The sequence below is a fragment of the Centrocercus urophasianus genome, unplaced genomic scaffold (assembly GCF_019232065.1).
Source record: "Centrocercus urophasianus isolate 14NV4802_14NV808 unplaced genomic scaffold, USGS_Curo_1.0 seq_20, whole genome shotgun sequence".
Classification (NCBI taxonomy): domain Eukaryota; kingdom Metazoa; phylum Chordata; class Aves; order Galliformes; family Phasianidae; genus Centrocercus; species Centrocercus urophasianus.
In genome coordinates, this window is record NW_024884756.1 from 19,664,144 (window position 1) to 19,682,699 (window position 18,556).

An 18,556-nucleotide genomic window follows, 5' to 3' on the forward strand; every position below is an offset into this window, starting at 1 on the left:
GTGTCCAGAGGGATATATATGTGTGAAAGCTGGTAGAAATCCCAACTATGGTTACACAAGTTTTGACACTTTCAGTTGGGCTTTTCTGTCACTCTTTCGGCTAATGACTCAGGACTTCTGGGAAAACCTGTATCAACTGGTAAGCAAATTTTATGGCATAAAATCTAGGCTAAGTTGAAATGTTCAGCTAACAGCAAAGCATTATGGTGTTGAAATAACACCATGGAGGTGGACTAATATCGGTAAGAGATGGACTAATATGCAGATATGCTTTCTACTTCCTAGACACTACGTGCTGCTGGGAAAACATACATGATATTTTTTGTTCTGGTGATTTTTCTGGGCTCATTCTACCTGATCAACTTGATCCTGGCTGTGGTTGCCATGGCCTATGAGGAGCAGAACCAAGCAACTATGGAAGAAGCAGAGCAGAAAGAGGCGGAATTTCAACAGATGCTGGAACAGCTAAAGAAGCAGCAAGAAGAAGCACAGGTAATGATGGATATTGTACTTTCTAAACAGGCTTACTCTAAGAAATGGATAGTAAAATCTTATGAGTTAGAAGAAAAATCTTCTCTGCCATGCAAGTTTCATAAGTTGAAATAGCCAATGAAAAATCAGGAATTAACCAAGTGACAAATAAAGGTGAGTAATGATATAGAAAAAGAAGTTCTAAAAAAAAAAAAAAAAAAAAAAAAGTATAAGTAAAATATTTGAGATAACAATGTCCTACTAACCTGAATAAGTAGTCAGAGTTCATAACATTTTTATGTTACAGATGTAGTATTTCTCATCTGTGATCTGAGTGAGAATTTCCAGGCTTGCTTTAGTTAACAGTTCCACTCTAATACTCATAAAACAGAGAGATGGATAGTAGACAGTGTTCTCTTAGGTTCCTATCCAGCAAACTCTTTAGCAGATCCCTAATTAAAGCACACTGAAATTAATCAGAAGTTTACATAACCTTAGAATAGACCAGCTGTATTTATAATAAAGATATTACTTCTATTAACAAATTTTTATTTTCTTTGAAAAGAGAATTATTTCATACATTCATGAAAATAAGAAATGCTAATAGAAACTTCTGTGTTAAGTTTTAGTTGTCTTAAAGTAAAGTATGCAGGAATCTAGTTCTGTAAGTCAGATATCTGCCCAATTTCTGGCCTGATTTTCAATTTCTTTTTCTCTAGTAATCATTTTTAACAGGACAGTGCTTATAAAAAGCTATCAATTAGGATTTTCAATGAATCTACAGTTTTGGTAGTATTTTCATGCAGCTCTTACACTAGATTAGAATGATTCTGTAATGAGAGTGCTAATAGGAAAAGAAACTCTGAATCTTTTACTTAAGAAGTTATGTACATCACCTGTGAAATCTGATAAGCATATGTCTATTTTTATCAAATCCTATCACTTCCAAATCTCTAAGAAAAAAGAATCCTGCAAAATGTAAATTAACAAAAAAGTTAAATATCAGTAGGGAGCACATTTCTTAAAAAATACGATACTTTCATACCTGAAAGTCACTAAGCCACTTTTAATTACATCGAGAGCTATCTAGATGTTTGTGTGATTGTGGAGACAGAGAAGATGACCCAGACTTAAAAAGAGAAGAACTGGAAGAAATAGACTATGAGAAAGGTTGGATAAAGGCCAAGTTGTTGTTACTTCTTTAGATGAATGACTACTCAATTAATTAGAAGTAAAGCAGTATTACAGTCAAGATCTCTTTTATGTGTGAAGATGTTAATGGAAAGTACTAATTTCAAGGTAGATCGCTGAGCTGCTGAATTGTTTCACGAAGCAGTAACCTATCTTTTCACTCCTTTGACATGGGATCTATTCATCCACAAATCTAAGTTACACTGTGCTTCAGTTTACACCATTATTTTGAAATTTGCTGTCAGTACTAAATAGATACGCAATGACTCAGCATCTGGTCCCTTATCTATGCTAGAACATCAGAAGGACAATATTCTGAAGGCAGTATGACATAATTTTGAGTATCTCTTTTAATTGATATACACTTCATAATCCTCTTAATATCTTATTCTCTGATTGGCAGAAAAGTTCTGTATCAAGTCAACTTGTATAGCATAGGTTGCTCACTGTGATGCAGAAAGTCATTAATTTGTACTGTGAATGAACTAATTTTGGGCTATCTTTTTCAGCTATAAAGACAAATCCAATCCCTTTTGAAATACTTGACATCAAGTATGATACATTTTGCTGGATAATTACAAGTCATCTTTGCTATGTAGTGCTAGTCTCTTGCCATTTCTCACACCATCCTTTTCTGGAAGCTCACTGGAGCTTACTGGCTTTCCAGATATACTTTACACAGCGGGATTTCACAGCTAGTCCCCCAGACGTTTCTTTATAGGGAGCGTATTGGTTATGCTCTCATTTCGTCCTTTATTTCATGACTGCATGTACCAATTTTCCCAATGAGCCAAATCAGATAGCCTGACCACTGCAGTTGATGACAGAGGTTCTGAATTTTGGGACTGTTCTTTGCTCCATCTCATCCTTTTTAATCACAGAAGAAACCTAACCTTTTTCTGCTCCCTAGCAGCAGTAGCAACAGGAATTAAATGTACCTCTGTGTTTTTATAACAAAGCCCTAGACTGCTGCAACAGTGGGAATGTGGGAAAAGAAACATGAAGAGGAATATGGTGCTCAAAGACATATTAAGGTCTTTAAGCAAGATGTCTGCTCTTAGGCAGAAATCAAGACGGTGTCCTTACTGTGATGACACCAAGGAAAAGGCTGGATTCAATTACCTGCTACTTGTATTATGATATGTTAACTCACATGGTGGATGTCAAGGATTAGCTTTCTCTGTAAAGACTTAGAGGGGATCAGCTGAATTAGAACATAACCATGACCTTATTGCTCTCTACAACTACCAGAAGGGAGGTTGCAGGAAGGTGGGAGTCATCCTCTTCTCCCATGGAGCTAGCCATAGAACTAGAGAGAATGGCCTCAAATTGTGCCAGGGGAGATTCAGATTGGATGTTAGGAATTCTTCTCTGAGAGAGTGGTCAGGCACTGGAATGGGCTGCCCAGGGAAGTGGTGGAGTCACTGTCCCTGGAGGTGTTCAATAAATATCTGGATGTTGTACTGAGGGACATGGTTTGGTGGGAAATACTGATGACGGGTGGATGGTTGGACTGGATGATGTTAGAGGTCTTTTCTAAGCTTGGTGATTCTGTGATTCTATAATCTGAGGCAAGAGGAAATCTGGAAAAAGGTCTGAAGTAGATGAAAATGCCTCATGCTTACACTTTCCTGACTACCTTCATTTTAGACCAGTGTCTTGTGAAGTCTTTAAGGAATAATGATGCTCTTGTACTGCTAAATCTGGTGTTTAAGTAAACCATGGTGTTAAATAATGAGGAGCTATACATCTCAGTAGTTTGTTTTGACTGTGTACAGCACTACCAGAGGGATAATAAAAGCAATTGATAAAAAACAATAAAATTGTTCATTTTTGGCTCAATAAGAATACTATGTTTTGTAACCCGACAGGCTACGGCAGCAGTGGCAGCAGCATCAGTTGCATCAAGGGATTTCAGTGGGGTAGGGGGATTAGGAGAACTCTTGGAAAGTTCTTCAGAAGCATCAAAGTTGAGCTCAAAGAGTGCTAAAGAAAGAAGAAACAGAAGGAAGAGAAGAAGACAAAAAGAAATGTCTGAAGCAGAGGACAAGGGAGATATTGACAAGTTTCCTAAGTCTGAGTCAGAAGATAGTATCAGAAGAAAAAGTTTCCGCTTCTCCACAGAAGGAAGTCAACTGACATATGAAAAAAGGTTCACATCTCCCCATCAGGTATAGCACACTTTTTCTATTCTATCATGTACATCTGTTCTAGTTTGGCTTTTATATTGAACTTTACATATTGAAAATTATTTAAAAGATGAGCAAACAAATAAGCAGTTAATAGTTTTAACAGCGTTAAAGTTTAACCCATTCTATTAGCGAAGGGATAAAAAGACCAAGGATAACTGTTTATGTTAACTATTAATATCTTAACTGTTAGTTAAAGCATTTCTGAAAACCTATTTCTGAAGATGTATTTGGTAGATTAGAGAGAAATCAAAGACACTGACTAGTATTCATATATTTGTATTGTGGTTCCTCAATTGCAGTTCTCTGTTGTGCATCCATTTCAAAACATTACAAATATGTAAGTACTTTAGCAGACTATACCTTCAAAATGCTCTGAATAGGAAATTCTACCATTAGTTTCTATTGGCTTTCATTATCTTCTTTAAACAATAGATAAAGGTAGTTCTAGTTTTCCATTGTAAAAACAAAATATATAGGGATTGCTTAGGCTTGTATTTACAAAATTTAGCCATACTGTTCTTTCCCAATGGAAGCTCATTTTGCAAGATGGAGAATCTTACAGAAAAGGAAAGTGAATGATTTGACTCCACTCAGGAGTCACTGACAAAGTCTGAGAAGAAAGGAATTTCTGGTTGCTGGTCTTGTGTTTTAACTACTCAGCAATAGGCTTCTCCATTGTTTGGCCTAAGTTCTCTGATGCTATTTTATATAATTCTGGTGAAGGATAAGATTAAATAATATATTACATTTATGTTAAATATATTTATTTTTGCATGCACAGATTGATGCAGAATTAAATTATCAATACAAAAAAATAACTAGTCTGGGAACACATATAATAAGAAGAGGAGAATTTGAGACAAAATTTGAATAGGGTATATAAATTTTATGTAGCTTTATTAACATACAGTAAAGTATTGTTGCATGTATTTATTCATACTCTGAAACTGTCAGAAAGCTTTCATCCTATCAGCTGTCATAAAAAATTATGAAATGTTCATCTAAATTGAACAAGTTTAGGAAGGCAAGGCATGTGAAATGACTTTCAATAATATTAAAATCACATGTGAATTCATGCTGCACATTGAATAAAAATCCATGGAGATCAACTGAAAAAAAAATTGTACATGTTCCAGATTTGAAATAAAGCAAAGAAATAGTAAAATAGACTGGGACATCATGAATTGTAGAGCAGAAAGGAAATAAGTGACCACCTGAAATAAATTTTAAAGGGCATTTAAGATTTTGAAATACAAAGAGATTTCCATCAAGCAAATAATCAAATTGAAGATAATTAATAGAATTAAAAATTGCCTTAGTAATTGTATATGTGCAAAAAGACTCTGGGACAAATATTGCCTGCACATAAACAAAGTAAGATTGAGCTGTCATGTAAAAAAAAAAAGAAGGTCTGGTTTGTCTTGTTATCTATGCAGTAAGCTCCTGAGTGAAATAGGATGGCTGAGCATGAAACAACACAGTAGAATGGTAAGGGGAGATAATCTGCCCAGCCAGCCCCTATAGAGGTTTTGTCCTTTGACACAGTATTCTGTTTGCGAATGAATGATGCACCCTCTGTGAAAAGCTTGGCTTTCCTTTCACATCTTACTTGCCAGCAGCTTGAAGGCAAATATATTTCTGCCTCTACATGTGTTAAAATTGCTGTCATTTTGGCTTATAGCTTTTGTCCAAACCTAGTAGGGATATTCAAAGCAGGCATACTGCTCCTAAGTCCCTGAGGGGCCTGATCCATTTAGCTGTGCTGAGAGCTTTATAGCATGTATTGGAAAGACTGGATAACATATAAAACAGCAGCAAGGGAAGCTTTCTCTATAAAGCAAGGATAGCAGTGCTAGTCAGCTGAATCCTAGTAGATGTGCGATTATTTGAAGGACTGTAGTTGGGCCAAATAGTAGTATGACAAGATTGCAAGAGCTGCAGTAATTATTTTAACATTTTGTCAGGTTTCACTGACATCTCCCATAAATGCTACAGCTATTTATATGGGGAAAAAAACAAAACAAAACAAACAAACAAACATAAAACAGCACTTTTTTTCTAGTCAACTTTACATATTGATAGCAAAACCATTTGGCTGATATTCGGTAAGTAACTCAGCCTGAGGTTGACAGCCAGCATAAAAAATGTCATCCCAATTTATTAAGATTTGGTATAGCTTTAAGAGCAGAAAACTACCTATCATAATGGGAAACACCTGCAAACTGCTATAAGGCAGCGTTACTAGTTCAGCACACATATAATGTGTATATATATGTAGCGGTCTGAATATTTGGTTCTCAACATTAATATGGATTTTTATATGCTTTAATTTAATTATAATTATTCTGAGATAAAGGCATTGCTCTTGCATGAAAGCACTTTTCACCTGCAAGCAAATTGAGAATCATCAGAAACCAGTTTTACCATAAAAAAAGACAAGAAGATTTGCACAAAGACAAGGATGAAGAAAGCTTAATGCAAGGTGTCTTTTTTCCACAGTTAGCACTCATTTTATTTATTCATGAATGCTGTTAATAAAATATGTAGCATGGGAGAAGAGCATTCCATTAAGCTTCTATTGTAATTAAAAGATTAATTGCCAACAACTGCTGATTTATTTTTCTCATCTGTAAGAGGATATCTTTGGGTAGCTGTGTCCCTGGTGAATGTTTGCTGTGCGTTGTCTGATGGACACATGGTAGGTAGGTGTTCAGCCTACTGCAGCACTGAGTGCTATGTTCAAAGAGTGCTACTAGGCATATTCACACTGTCCCTCCAGTGTTTCTCCAAGCCCCTGTCTGCTAGTTTTTGAGTACTGCTTATATTGTTTCATCATTATTGAGACTACTGTCAAGAGGACAGACAAGTTCTGATAAGTTGGAATCCTTAGGAGTCCAAGGGATGAAGAAGGGAAGAAAACTAAAAAGACTTTCAGCTCTGCTGTAAGTAGAAAATACAATAAAATATAAATCTGCAAGCCTTGATACACTCTCTAACATACTCATGAGTCCATACAAACTCAAACTGCATTTTTTGCTCAAACTGCTCAACCTTGCTATGCCTCCTACACAATTTTTCTTCAGTCCTTCTATATTAAACTAAAATTTCGTATCTACTTCAGTCCCATTAATGAGCACATTCTCCACATAGTCACTGGTACTATTGGAGAAAAACCTAAAAATTCTTTGAAAAGTCAAGAACTTCTGTATCTTGGAACATCAGTTATAGAGCTGTCTTTTTTGTTTATGTTTTGTCCATTTAAATCTTTTGCAGTCTTTGCTAAGCATCCGTGGTTCCCTGTTCTCACCAAGGCGCAACAGCAAAACAAGCATTTTCAGTTTCAGAGGTCGCACAAGGGATATAGGATCTGAAAATGACTTTGCTGATGATGAGCACAGCACTCTTGAGGACAATGAAAGCAGAAGAGACTCTCTCTTTGTTCCCAATCGACATGGAGAAAGGCGTAACAGTAACATCAGTCAGGCCAGTATGTCATCCAGAATGGTGCCAGCCCTTCCAGCCAATGGGAAGATGCACAGCGCTGTAGATTGCAATGGAGTAGTCTCCTTAGTTGGAGGACCTTCAACTCTAACTTCTCCTACTGGACAGCTTCTACCAGAGGTAATTATAAGCAAACAAGCAATTCCTGCAGTTTTCTTTGGGCACAGAATTTTTTCTTACTGTTCACTTCGGCATGCCTTACCATTTCTTATAGCTGTGAGAAATAACTTGCAATGGTTTCTAAACTACAGAAGATAAGGGAAAAAAAAGTCCTCAAGCTTGTATGTCTGAGCCTTACAACAGTATTATATTCTCTTTGCCTTTAGCAAGAGATCTGCACAGAGAAAAATAATATGTATATATAAACTAAATCTGCCATTTTGTACACAGTTTAGCCTCAAAAACCAAAGCTAGGCATTTGATATAAAACTAAGGATATAGGAATAGGAAACTACCTTCAAAATATGAAAAAAAGTTACTATTCTCATGGTAGTTTTCTATTACCATACATTTCAGTTGATTTCCATACACTGTTTCTTCAAACTTCGGAAAAAGCAAGCTTTTTAATACAAAATATTTTGATATGGTATTTTGATAGCTATAATACTTTGACAAAATGTTTTCATTATAAATAAATATTGAGATTTCATTATACCATACATTTTATTTTCTGTCCTATCTTGATACAGAGCTTCATACAAAAAAATAGATAAAATTATGTTACATATTATGCATATGTAATTCTATTTCAGAAAAATACTCACTTGAAATAAGATTTAGCCATTTAAGTCAAGACCCCTTGCAAAGGAAACAGAACTATTAATACTCAAAAATCTTTTTTCTTCTTCATACTAATATAACCTTGAAATCCTCTGAAAGCTTTATTCTTTTTTTGGATAGGGACAAAATAACGAAAAAAGAATGAGAGGTTTGCATGAATGATAGAATTAGTGAAAAGCAAGAACCAAGATTTAGGAACATTTTAGTACACTCTTGTGGTCAGATTCCTGGGCCATGCTCCAAAAGAAGAGAAAAGCATCTGTAAGGACACCTGCATACTACTGAATAGTGCCATGTCCGTGACATTTAAATCAGAATTGGGTATTGTTTTGAAAAGATAACTGGAAGGTATAGAAAACAGAAAGGAAAATGTAAAAGGACTTGCATACTCTTTATAAGAATATATAATGACTTCTGTATGAGCATTATGGTGGACAAGAATTAGGTAGATGAAACATTAACATGATGTGATTTCTTCCTCATAAAATTTTCCAACCATGCTTGTCAGGCTAAGAATGCAGTATATAGAATAATAATTAATTCCTAGAATTATACTAATATAGTCATTAACAAGACTAGTCGCTGAAAATTAAGGTAACAGGTTTCAACTTAGATAATTTTTTTCTTGAAAAAAAAATAGTCACTATCAAAAAGACACCTAGCGAAAGTTTTGCTCACTCTGCCACTTAAATGAAAGCCACCTTTGCTCCCATGTTGCTTGTTCCTACTGTTGTCTATTTGTTGCATTTCCACTGAGTTGCTCAAAAGCAGAAAGGTTCCTACAGGAAGAGAAATCTTCAGTGTTAGAAAGATCTGCAAGTCTGATTTTGATTGTCACTATACATTTGTGCAGTAAATGTAATTAATTGGCTGTTGAAGAGAATGGTTTAATTCCTGAGTACTTCATTTACAGGGCACCACTACTGAAACAGAAATAAGAAAAAGAAGACTGAGTTCTTATCAGATTTCCATGGAAATGCTGGAAGATTCTGCTGCAAGACAAAGAGCAATGAGTATAGCCAGCATACTTACAAACACAATGGAAGGTATTTGATACATTCAGATAAACTGTTTATTAAATCCTTGCTATCTACACACATACGGTTTTTGCTTATTTAAAGGAAACTGAGTACATTCATAATTTATATATACATGACAACCAATACGGTCCACAGGTTTTAGGGAAAATTAGACAGTTGCGAGCTGTTTATTTGAATAATTTAATTTTTTAACATGTTTTAAACAAGAGTTCACAGAGATTATAATTGAACTATTGATTATTTGTTATTTTTTTCTTGTTCTTTTCTTTTTTTTTTTTTTTTTTTTCAGAGCTTGAAGAATCCAGACAGAAATGTCCCCCATGCTGGTACAGATTTGCAAATACTTTCTTAATCTGGGATTGCTGGAGTCCATGGTTAAAAGTAAAACATGTTGTCAATTTAGTAGTGATGGATCCCTTTGTTGATCTTGCTATAACTATTTGCATTGTTTTGAACACCTTGTTTATGGCCATGGAACATTACCCAATGACAGAACAATTTAGCAGTGTCCTTTCTGTGGGAAACCTGGTGAGTGCTTTATCATGCAGTTTGATCTAAAAGTACTATTTTTTCTAAAAGAAGAAATGCGTAAATGCACTGTACTGGCTTTAAATCTTTTCTAATTATTATTATTATTATTAATAATAATCCATTTAGAAACTGTATTTATTATTTTCCTAAATAACAGTTTCCTGGAGCCTTTAACTTTCATGAATCTGGTAGCTATTGAAATGAAATAACTAGATATGTTTGGAAATGTAGTCTTCACTTGTCAGATTTGATTTCTTGAGGTCTATCTTGGGGTTTTATCTTTAAAAGGTTAAAGGAGATTATCTAGCTTTTACTACAATGTTGATATTCTCTCACGGAAAGTATTTTTCCTGTGTGAGAAGTTGAAGAAACATTTATAGTCAGAATTTCACTTTGAATTTTTTTCAGTTAAATTACAGTGAAAATATGTTTCCGAGAAAGGCATATTTCTTGCTAGCAGTATATGCTTGCCACTTTATATGACTGAAAAAAAGTTTTACAAAGTTTTTTTGGTAAGAAAGATTATTATTTATTCTCTAGTAAAAAGTACTTATTATTTGTAAGTCTATTAGTGATGCCATTCTTGGTTTTCATCTGATCTGGAGATTTACAGTGACATTCAATTCTTTTTCTGAGCAGATACGTAAATGTGGCATCACACATAAGTACTTGCTTCTGATGATTAGGAAACAAGAGGAATGAACTTTGCAAGTGTTTGTTTCAGGGAAGGACTCATACATTTTTTAAATTGTTGCCACCTCTAGTAACTACTGGTAGTTTACACAGGAGAATGTGGATTGATTCCCACAGCATGCAGTCCAGAAAAACCAAACCTATTGAGTCTTTTGAACTAATAACACAAGAAGATTAGTTTTGAATATTCTGCTAATATTTGAATGGAGCAGTAATACATTTCTCAGCCACAGTACATTTTAAAGTCTAAACATTTTCCTTATATGTACTGCTAATATAAATGTCTATGACTTTTCAAAAAAAAAAAAAAAAAAAAAGTAACTGAAAATAAACATACTGCCAAAAGATATTGTGTGAACTAAAGTTTTCTTTCTCCTGGACAGAGGCTTAGTCTCTAGCATATTCTTGTTCATTACAAATTACAGAACATTGTATTTTAATACATTAGTCTGACATATTAATGTTAGAATGATCTTCTCTCACCTTTTACACTTTCAAGATCTTCAGGCTTTTACCACCTCATACGTTTTTTACTCAATGCTAGCAACAGTGATATTTTAACTACCTTTCTAACAATTCAGTATCCTTAATCAGGACTATATACAAGCAATGAATATTATTCCTGCTGCTTCCAATTAAGATCCTTGTACTAATCTATTAACCTTAGTTATACAGTTTGCATACAAAATATGTTAATCTACTGCTCACTTGTGACATCATAGGCTGTTTCAGGATAAATTAAACAAAGCAAATATGAAAAAGCCTTTGTGTAGTATTTAAATGAAGTGGAAGAAATAGTTATAAAGTGCAATTATTAATTTTCATAATACTGAAATTCAATGTGCAAGATTTTTAATTATAAGAAAGCTTGAGTTTCAGTCTGCTAAAAATGTACTACTTTTGTATATTTGTGGATGCTGATATGCTCAAAGAATGTAGTTCGTGGATGGCATGGGTGTGGAGGAAATACTTTTAAAATAAATGCTTTAAAATTTTTTTTTTCAATTATTTTGACAAATATTATGACAGTTTTGTCAATAGTTATCGTTACCTTTTTCTTTACAGTTTATTATATTTTCTTTCTTTATACTTACATTTTCTTTATACTTATACTTTCTTTAAAGAAATACCTAGTACATTCTTCTGAATATATGGCAACACCTTTCATATCTCAGTTTAATAGTGTATTGTTTCTAGCTATGTTTTCAGTTTCTCAAAAGTATAAACTTTAAAAATTATTAGCATTTCTAGTTTGAAAATGCTGAATATTTCCACATTATATCCATCTCCTAATTTTCTTAAATTAAAAGCTGTTTATAATTGTCATGTTTATGTACACACAATGTATGTAAAATTAAGCTTTCCTTCCATGCAACTTGCTGGGAGGACTAAGAACAATCTCGATGAAGAACTATCAGAATTCAATTGCAGAGCACATCAGTTTATATCAGTAGATTTTTGGATCATGTGGGATAGCTTTTAAGTGTTATGCACAATATTCATATGGTTTCAGTGGCTTTTACATTATGTTCTAAAACTTCTTTATTATACTGTACTTAACACTGATCACTACTCACTGCAAAAATGTCATGCTGGGATTAATTCTGTACTTTCAAAAAACAAAGAGCACTGATCATTTCACAATTAACACCTTCAGATATTTCAAGTAACATTTTCACCATGTAATCCTTTTCATGCAAGGAAATAGGTATCACACGGAAAAATAGCTGTTCCTGAATGCTCTATCTCCTTACAAAAAGTCTAATGAAGAAATTTCAGCTTCCACCCATATACTTTGAGCTAAAACAGACACCTTAGGAAGCCTGACCCCAGAAGTCCATTGTAACACTTCTGTTGAGACTGTGGGAAAGGATAGAAATTACTGTCATTTTTGTTTTATTTTAGTGGGAGAATCCTTCAGAAGCAAGGCTAAAAACACTAGATCATATAGATCAGGTGGTGGTGAAATCTTTTAGTTAGTGAACTGGATCTGAGCTGTTCACTGGTAAATATATTTTTTTAGAAGCTTATCAATTTTGTGCCCTCCTATATGTGTCTTGATTTAGTAATTTGCTTTTAACTATAGTCTTCATTGTGCAGAGATACTTAGATGCTGCTTGGAGATAACAGTCATCTGTTTTACAGAAACAGGTACAAATAATAGGTAACAGAAATGAAGCTGGAATAGAAAAAATTGCTGATATATATATTTGTGTCAGAACAACTCAAGTAATTGATTTTGTTTTAGGTATTCACTGGAATATTCACAGCAGAAATGGTACTAAAGATAATTGCTATGGACCCTTATTATTATTTCCAAGAAGGCTGGAATATTTTTGATGGTATCATCGTTAGCCTTAGTTTAATGGAGCTTGGTCTCGCAAATGTTGAAGGATTATCAGTTCTTCGGTCATTCAGATTGGTAAATACCTTGATAATTATATATATACGTACGTATATTATATACATATATGTGCAATTGTATCACTTCAGAATTGTCCTGATTTATGTAATACCAGTAGTGTAAGGACATGTTAGACAATTAAATGTCTCACATATTTTTTCATATATGGCTAAGTTACAAGTTGTAACTGATATGTACAAGTTTCAGGTGTTAGTCAAATGTTATCTTTTCATATCAATACTGATATCCTATTGTACTGATATCCTTTCCAATCATAAGACTAACCGCTATCTTTTGAAAGTTTTGAATGTTTTCATTACACTGATTTCATTAAGATCCATCAAAGCTGAGTATCTGTAAGAACATATCTATTGCCACTAGAATAAAGAATCATAAGTTTTTTAGTCTTATTATTTGAACATTACTTTGTGTTCCCTGTAAAATCCTTAAGTATGTCCTCTCTTTACAAAAATTATTTTAATGTGCACTGAGAATAAGCTGTTTTTAGGATAAGAATACTTAAATTGAGATACTGTTGAGCTTGTACTAAAAATAACGTATTTACAGCAATTAGTATTCTACACAATCTAATCTATAGGTAAAGCAATAGAGGCACAAGTGTCATGATGTAAAAGTCTGTCTTATTAGTATTTCTTACGTTACCTGAAACTATGTTATTCCTGAATATATAGAGCAGACAGTAGTTTCGTAGTTTATTAGCACCAGCTGCCATGGTACCCAACTTCATGTACCATTATTAACTGACTATAATTTTTAAGTTAGTAAGTACAGTGTCCTGAAAGGACATCTCAAGATCAACATGAAATTGTTGCTTTAAAATTTCCCTTGAAGTAAGCCTATAAAACCCAGTGTGGTGCTGAGAGAAACACGGGACTAAGCCAGCAAAGAAGGAGTTGTGAGTAAGGAGAAGAGTACCAACTTCTGTCTGTCTTTAGGAACTGAAGCAGTAATTATCTGTGAGTGGATGTTCAAAAATACTAAAACTAAATCTAGTATAAACACAAAATATGTTCTTTTTCTCTGTGTGCTGCTAAGATGAAATGATGGAGTTTAGGGAAATAGGAAACTCCATGCTTTCTTTTCCCATTAAAATAATATTATTTGTTGTGAAGAAAAAGTTAGTTTACATAAACTCAATTCTGCTATACACCTTGGACCTAGCTTCTCTGATCACATGTGATTAGAACACATTTGTACACAAGTTAGAATAAGCTGCCAATCACAAGAGATTTTGTAGGAAGATTTATAGCCTTACTTATTTCTATTACGTTTTTATAAGCAGTGAAATTATTAATTAAATTAATTAATTATAATTAATTAAATTGAAATTTAATTGTTTAAAGTTGACTTCTGATATGTAAAATGGTATGTAAAATGAAGAATGTAATCTATATTTCATTACAGCACAGTATGGACACCACTAAGTAGAAGCCCTTCTCTGGAAAAAGCTCACGAATTAAAACTAGTGTATGTGTAAACAGTCTTAGTTGTTTGCTTTAAAATGTCAGGAACAGCAGGGAAAACAGCTGGCTTTCCTGTGTGGCATCTCAGATAAGTGAATCTGAGTTGATTAATAGATTTTGCTAAATTCTCAGGGAAAACTTCTCAATGCTAAGTAGTAATGCAAGTATTTTCAAATAAATTCAGATAGACAGTCTACAGCCATAAAATTCCTTTTAGAAGGTGCCATAAATATGTTACAATGCAGGAAAATAAGGGAATGCAGAAGTTATCCATTTAGCATATACTATATTATATCTTTCTCAAGGATTACACAACTATTAGAATTTCCTAAAATGCAGTCTCTTAAAAGTTAAAACGTTATGAACTTAAAATGTTTTGGTTTTTTTTCTGCCTCTTGAGTACGTTTTGATCACACATCTTGCTCTTACTTTTCCTTTCTTACTAAATTCTGAACCTTAAATTGTGAACTGTCTCCATAGGTTCCAAATTCACAGAACACAAATAGACAACAGCCAAAGAGATTATATAAAACAGACATCATAACAGCTGGCATTTACAAATCAGAACTCTTCATGAATAATGGCACAAGATACCTCTAGAACTATGGTATAACTAATGGTTCCTCTGCATTTTTGTTTTTCAGCTTCGTGTTTTTAAACTGGCAAAATCCTGGCCAACTCTAAATATGCTGATTAAGATTATTGGCAACTCAGTGGGAGCTTTGGGCAATTTGACCCTGGTGCTGGCCATCATTGTGTTCATTTTTGCTGTGGTTGGGATGCAGCTTTTTGGGAAAAGCTACAAGGAATGTGTCTGCAAGATCTCCAGTGACTGTGTGCTTCCACGCTGGCACATGCACGACTTTTTCCACTCTTTCTTGATTGTATTCCGAGTGCTGTGTGGAGAATGGATAGAAACAATGTGGGACTGCATGGAGGTTGCAGGCCAAACCATGTGCCTTATTGTTTTCATGCTGGTCATGGTGATAGGAAACCTAGTGGTATGTGATGAACACTTTTAAATTGTGATGCAAAAATACATATTATGTACAGCTAGGCAATAAGAATGTTTGTCATGCTTCTATTCAGAAGAAACACATAACTGCTTGAGCTAGATTTTGGGTAACAAAAAAAATTATTCTCTTTTTCACTTGTATTTCCATTCAGTAAAGTAATGTTACTATGACTTTAGGAATGTAGGAATGCACCAAAATGACCCACTGAGCATCCTAGCATGGAGTGATGGAACTAATTCATAGACGTTATTTAAATCCAAATGTTATCTCAACTCATCTTGGAATAATAGAGACTATGCTGCACCAGCTCATGGGCAGCATCTTGTTTGGAAATTTTTCTTTTTAAAAAAGGACTTCCTTGTACTCATTGCAGATAATTCTGACACTAAAACTTCTGACTTAATTAAAATAAAGTATAATGTAGTTTTGTCATAGTAGCATATCTTGAATTAAAGTACTTTTTGCCCTGCCTAGATGTAGAAAGAAACCTCAAATATTTTCAGAGTGATTAGTCTTGCCTCCTAAAAATGCATTTGAGAGTTTCTACTTCAAAATTGTAGAATAAATTTTTATAGAAAAAGTTTAATTCATGCTGACAATTAATGATGAAAGGTTCACATATTTCTTTGTGAAAACTTCTTAGAAATCAGGATTATAATTGGAAGGCACAATTCATGTTTACTCTTTAAATTTTTTTTTAACATTCACAGTAAATTCTGAAATGCCTAGAATTTATATTTCATTATCTGTCAAAATTATCTTCCTTTAGTGACCGATTTTAATGATTTATTTTTATGACATAGAATTCACAATGTTTATGTCTTAGTTGTTCAGACAACTTTGCAGTCTTGACATTAGATTTGCAGAAATGTGCAAGCCTGAGAAAATTATTTATGATTGGTAAACTACTCCTTATTTTTTCTGCATTAACTTCTGGATATAAATACTGTTTCCAATACATATTACTTCATCTTTCCTTCAAATATTTACTTATTCAGATCTGTTGTTGTTTTTCGAGGAACTGTGAAAGTATTATATTTTGAATAGAGTTAAAATGAGAGGTCTAACACATTTAAATAAGGGGAAATTTATTTCGGATAGGATATGAGGTTTTTTTGGTAGATCAGAGGGGGGTTTTTTTGTATCTTGAAATTATACAAATATGATAGAGAACAAAGCATTTTTCTCAAATTCAGTGGAAGGAAGTTGATGTAGGTTGTCATTTTGCAATGTCATGACAGCTTTTGATGCCTTGTGGCCTCCACTTAATCCAAATATAGGGAAGACCACGCTGAAGTCTTTTCAGCTGTTTACCAGTCCATTCCTTTAATAATGTGATTTTATACAAAGTTGTCATATATAGAACTGAAGGTATGAAATGATTTTTTGCTTGTAGGCTTTAGGGAAATAACTGTACTTTATTGGAGGTGACATTAAAATAACAGTAACAATATTTGAATTCTGAAGTAACAAACCACAGTTCCCAGGCAATATTGATGCTAGGATTGTTATCTGCTGATGAAGAAAGTCTGTTTTACTTTGAATTCCTATCAATAAGATCAAATAAATTTTTTTTTGTTGCCAAGTAAAAAAGGAAAAAAACCAATTATAAATAATGTAATTATTAGTAACGGAGATTAAAGTAAAAATTTCATTTTAAAATATTCTTTTTATGAAAAGCTTTATGGAACTTAAGATACAAGAATTACCAGAATATTACAATTTTATGGTATAGTCCTTCAAACACTATGTAGAAAATGTAAGTAGGTTATTATAGCATTAACTGATGTATGTTTCTAAAATAAATGCACCATAGAAATCTATCTAATTTTATAGGATGATACTTTTAAAATTCTACTTAACTTCCAGGCGATTCCACTAAGAGATTTAGAAAGAAGCATTTCAGACCTCTGATGGATGTGCACAGCTACAGTTTTGTAATTTTTTTTTCATTGTACATTTAAACAACCCTGCTATATCAAGAAAAAAAAAGTAAAATCAGGAAGTAAAAATGCTTAGATGTTAGCTTGTCTGTTTTCAGCTTCTGGATATTGACCAAGACCAGTAAGGAGAGGTTTTGTAATGGGTATTACTAATTGGTGTCTAAAATTAGCAAGTGTGAATGTTCTTTAAAACAATCTGTGCTTTTTTACATTATCCTGTAAAAATATGAACTTCTTATATGCGTGTATTTATTACATAGCTGTATTCTCTCATCTTTTAGGTTCTGAACCTGTTTCTGGCCTTGCTGCTGAGCTCGTTTAGCTCAGACAACCTTGCTGCTACAGATGATGATAATGAAATGAACAATCTCCAGATTGCTGTGGCAAGAATTCAGAAGGGAATAGATTATATTAAAAAAAAGATACAGGAATTCATACAGAAAGCCTTCGTTAGAAAACAGAAAGCTTTAGAAGAAATCAAAGCACTTGAAGAGCTAAACAACAAGAAAGACAGCTGCATTTCCAATCATACTGCTGTTGAAATAAATAAAGATATGAATTATCTTAAAGATGGGAATGGAACTACCAGTGGTGTAGGCACAGGCAGCAGTGTGGAAAAATATGTTGTTGATGAAAGTGATTATATGTCCTTCATAAACAACCCAGGCCTCACCGTGACAGTACCAATTGCTGTTGGAGAATCTGACTTTGAAAATTTAAACACAGAAGAATTTAGCAGTGAATCTGATATGGAGGAAAGCAAACAGGTAGGAGCTTTTGTGTCTTAACTATTACACTGTAGTCACACATTTACATATTTGTCTATTTCGTACTCAGAGTTCTTCAAAATAGTGTCTCATTGTTTGTAACTATATTTTACTTTTTATTATTTTAAGTAAATACAATTCAAAGAAAAAATTGTGCTATGTGACAGTACACTAAGAATCCTTAGACTTTACATTTTTAATACTCTGTTTATTAGCATTTGGAAGATGTATCATATGGTTATTCATTTTACAATTTTTTAATGAAGTTTTGGGGCTAGCACACATTTCACAAAACATCCTTTGTGTACCTAAATGTGGTTAGGATTTGTGTAATAAGATTATTGTAGAAGACTAATGTACAAGTGTATAGTTTTGCATATCTAATCAAATACAAATTTAAAAGAAAATGCATTTTTTTTCTGTAGTTAGAGTAGTTTTAAAAATGAACCCTGAGGAATGATAAATAAATTATGCATTTTGAATTACCTATATTTTTTTTGTGAGTAACATTCATACTGATTTTGGGTTAAGAGAATATTGCCT

At 33.4% G+C, this 18,556-nt stretch overlaps 1 protein-coding gene across 15 annotated transcripts in view; it reads left to right on the forward strand.

Moving 5' to 3' along the window:
- Positions 1–18,556, forward strand: part of LOC122162089 (sodium channel protein type 2 subunit alpha-like) — a 56,236-nt gene that overhangs the window by 8,668 nt on the left and 29,012 nt on the right. For 6 of the 15 annotated variants that reach the window (XM_042822026.1, XM_042822035.1, XM_042822033.1 and 3 more), the window contains exons 8-16: positions 1–139; positions 286–492; positions 3,534–3,833; positions 7,128–7,475; positions 9,049–9,181; positions 9,465–9,703; positions 12,648–12,821; positions 14,932–15,288; positions 17,528–18,013. The exon at positions 1–139 is cut by the window's left edge and continues 3 nt beyond it. In XM_042822026.1, the coding sequence (XP_042677960.1) occupies positions 1–139; positions 286–492; positions 3,534–3,833; positions 7,128–7,475; positions 9,049–9,181; positions 9,465–9,703; positions 12,648–12,821; positions 14,932–15,288; positions 17,528–18,013 (2,383 nt within the window). Of the gene's footprint in view, positions 140–285; positions 493–3,533; positions 3,834–7,127; positions 7,506–8,500; positions 8,507–9,034; positions 9,182–9,464; positions 9,704–12,647; positions 12,822–14,931; positions 15,289–17,527; positions 18,014–18,556 lie in introns of all 15 variants that reach the window. The other 9 variants (XM_042822024.1, XM_042822023.1, XM_042822038.1 and 6 more) reach the window with 6 other exon arrangements.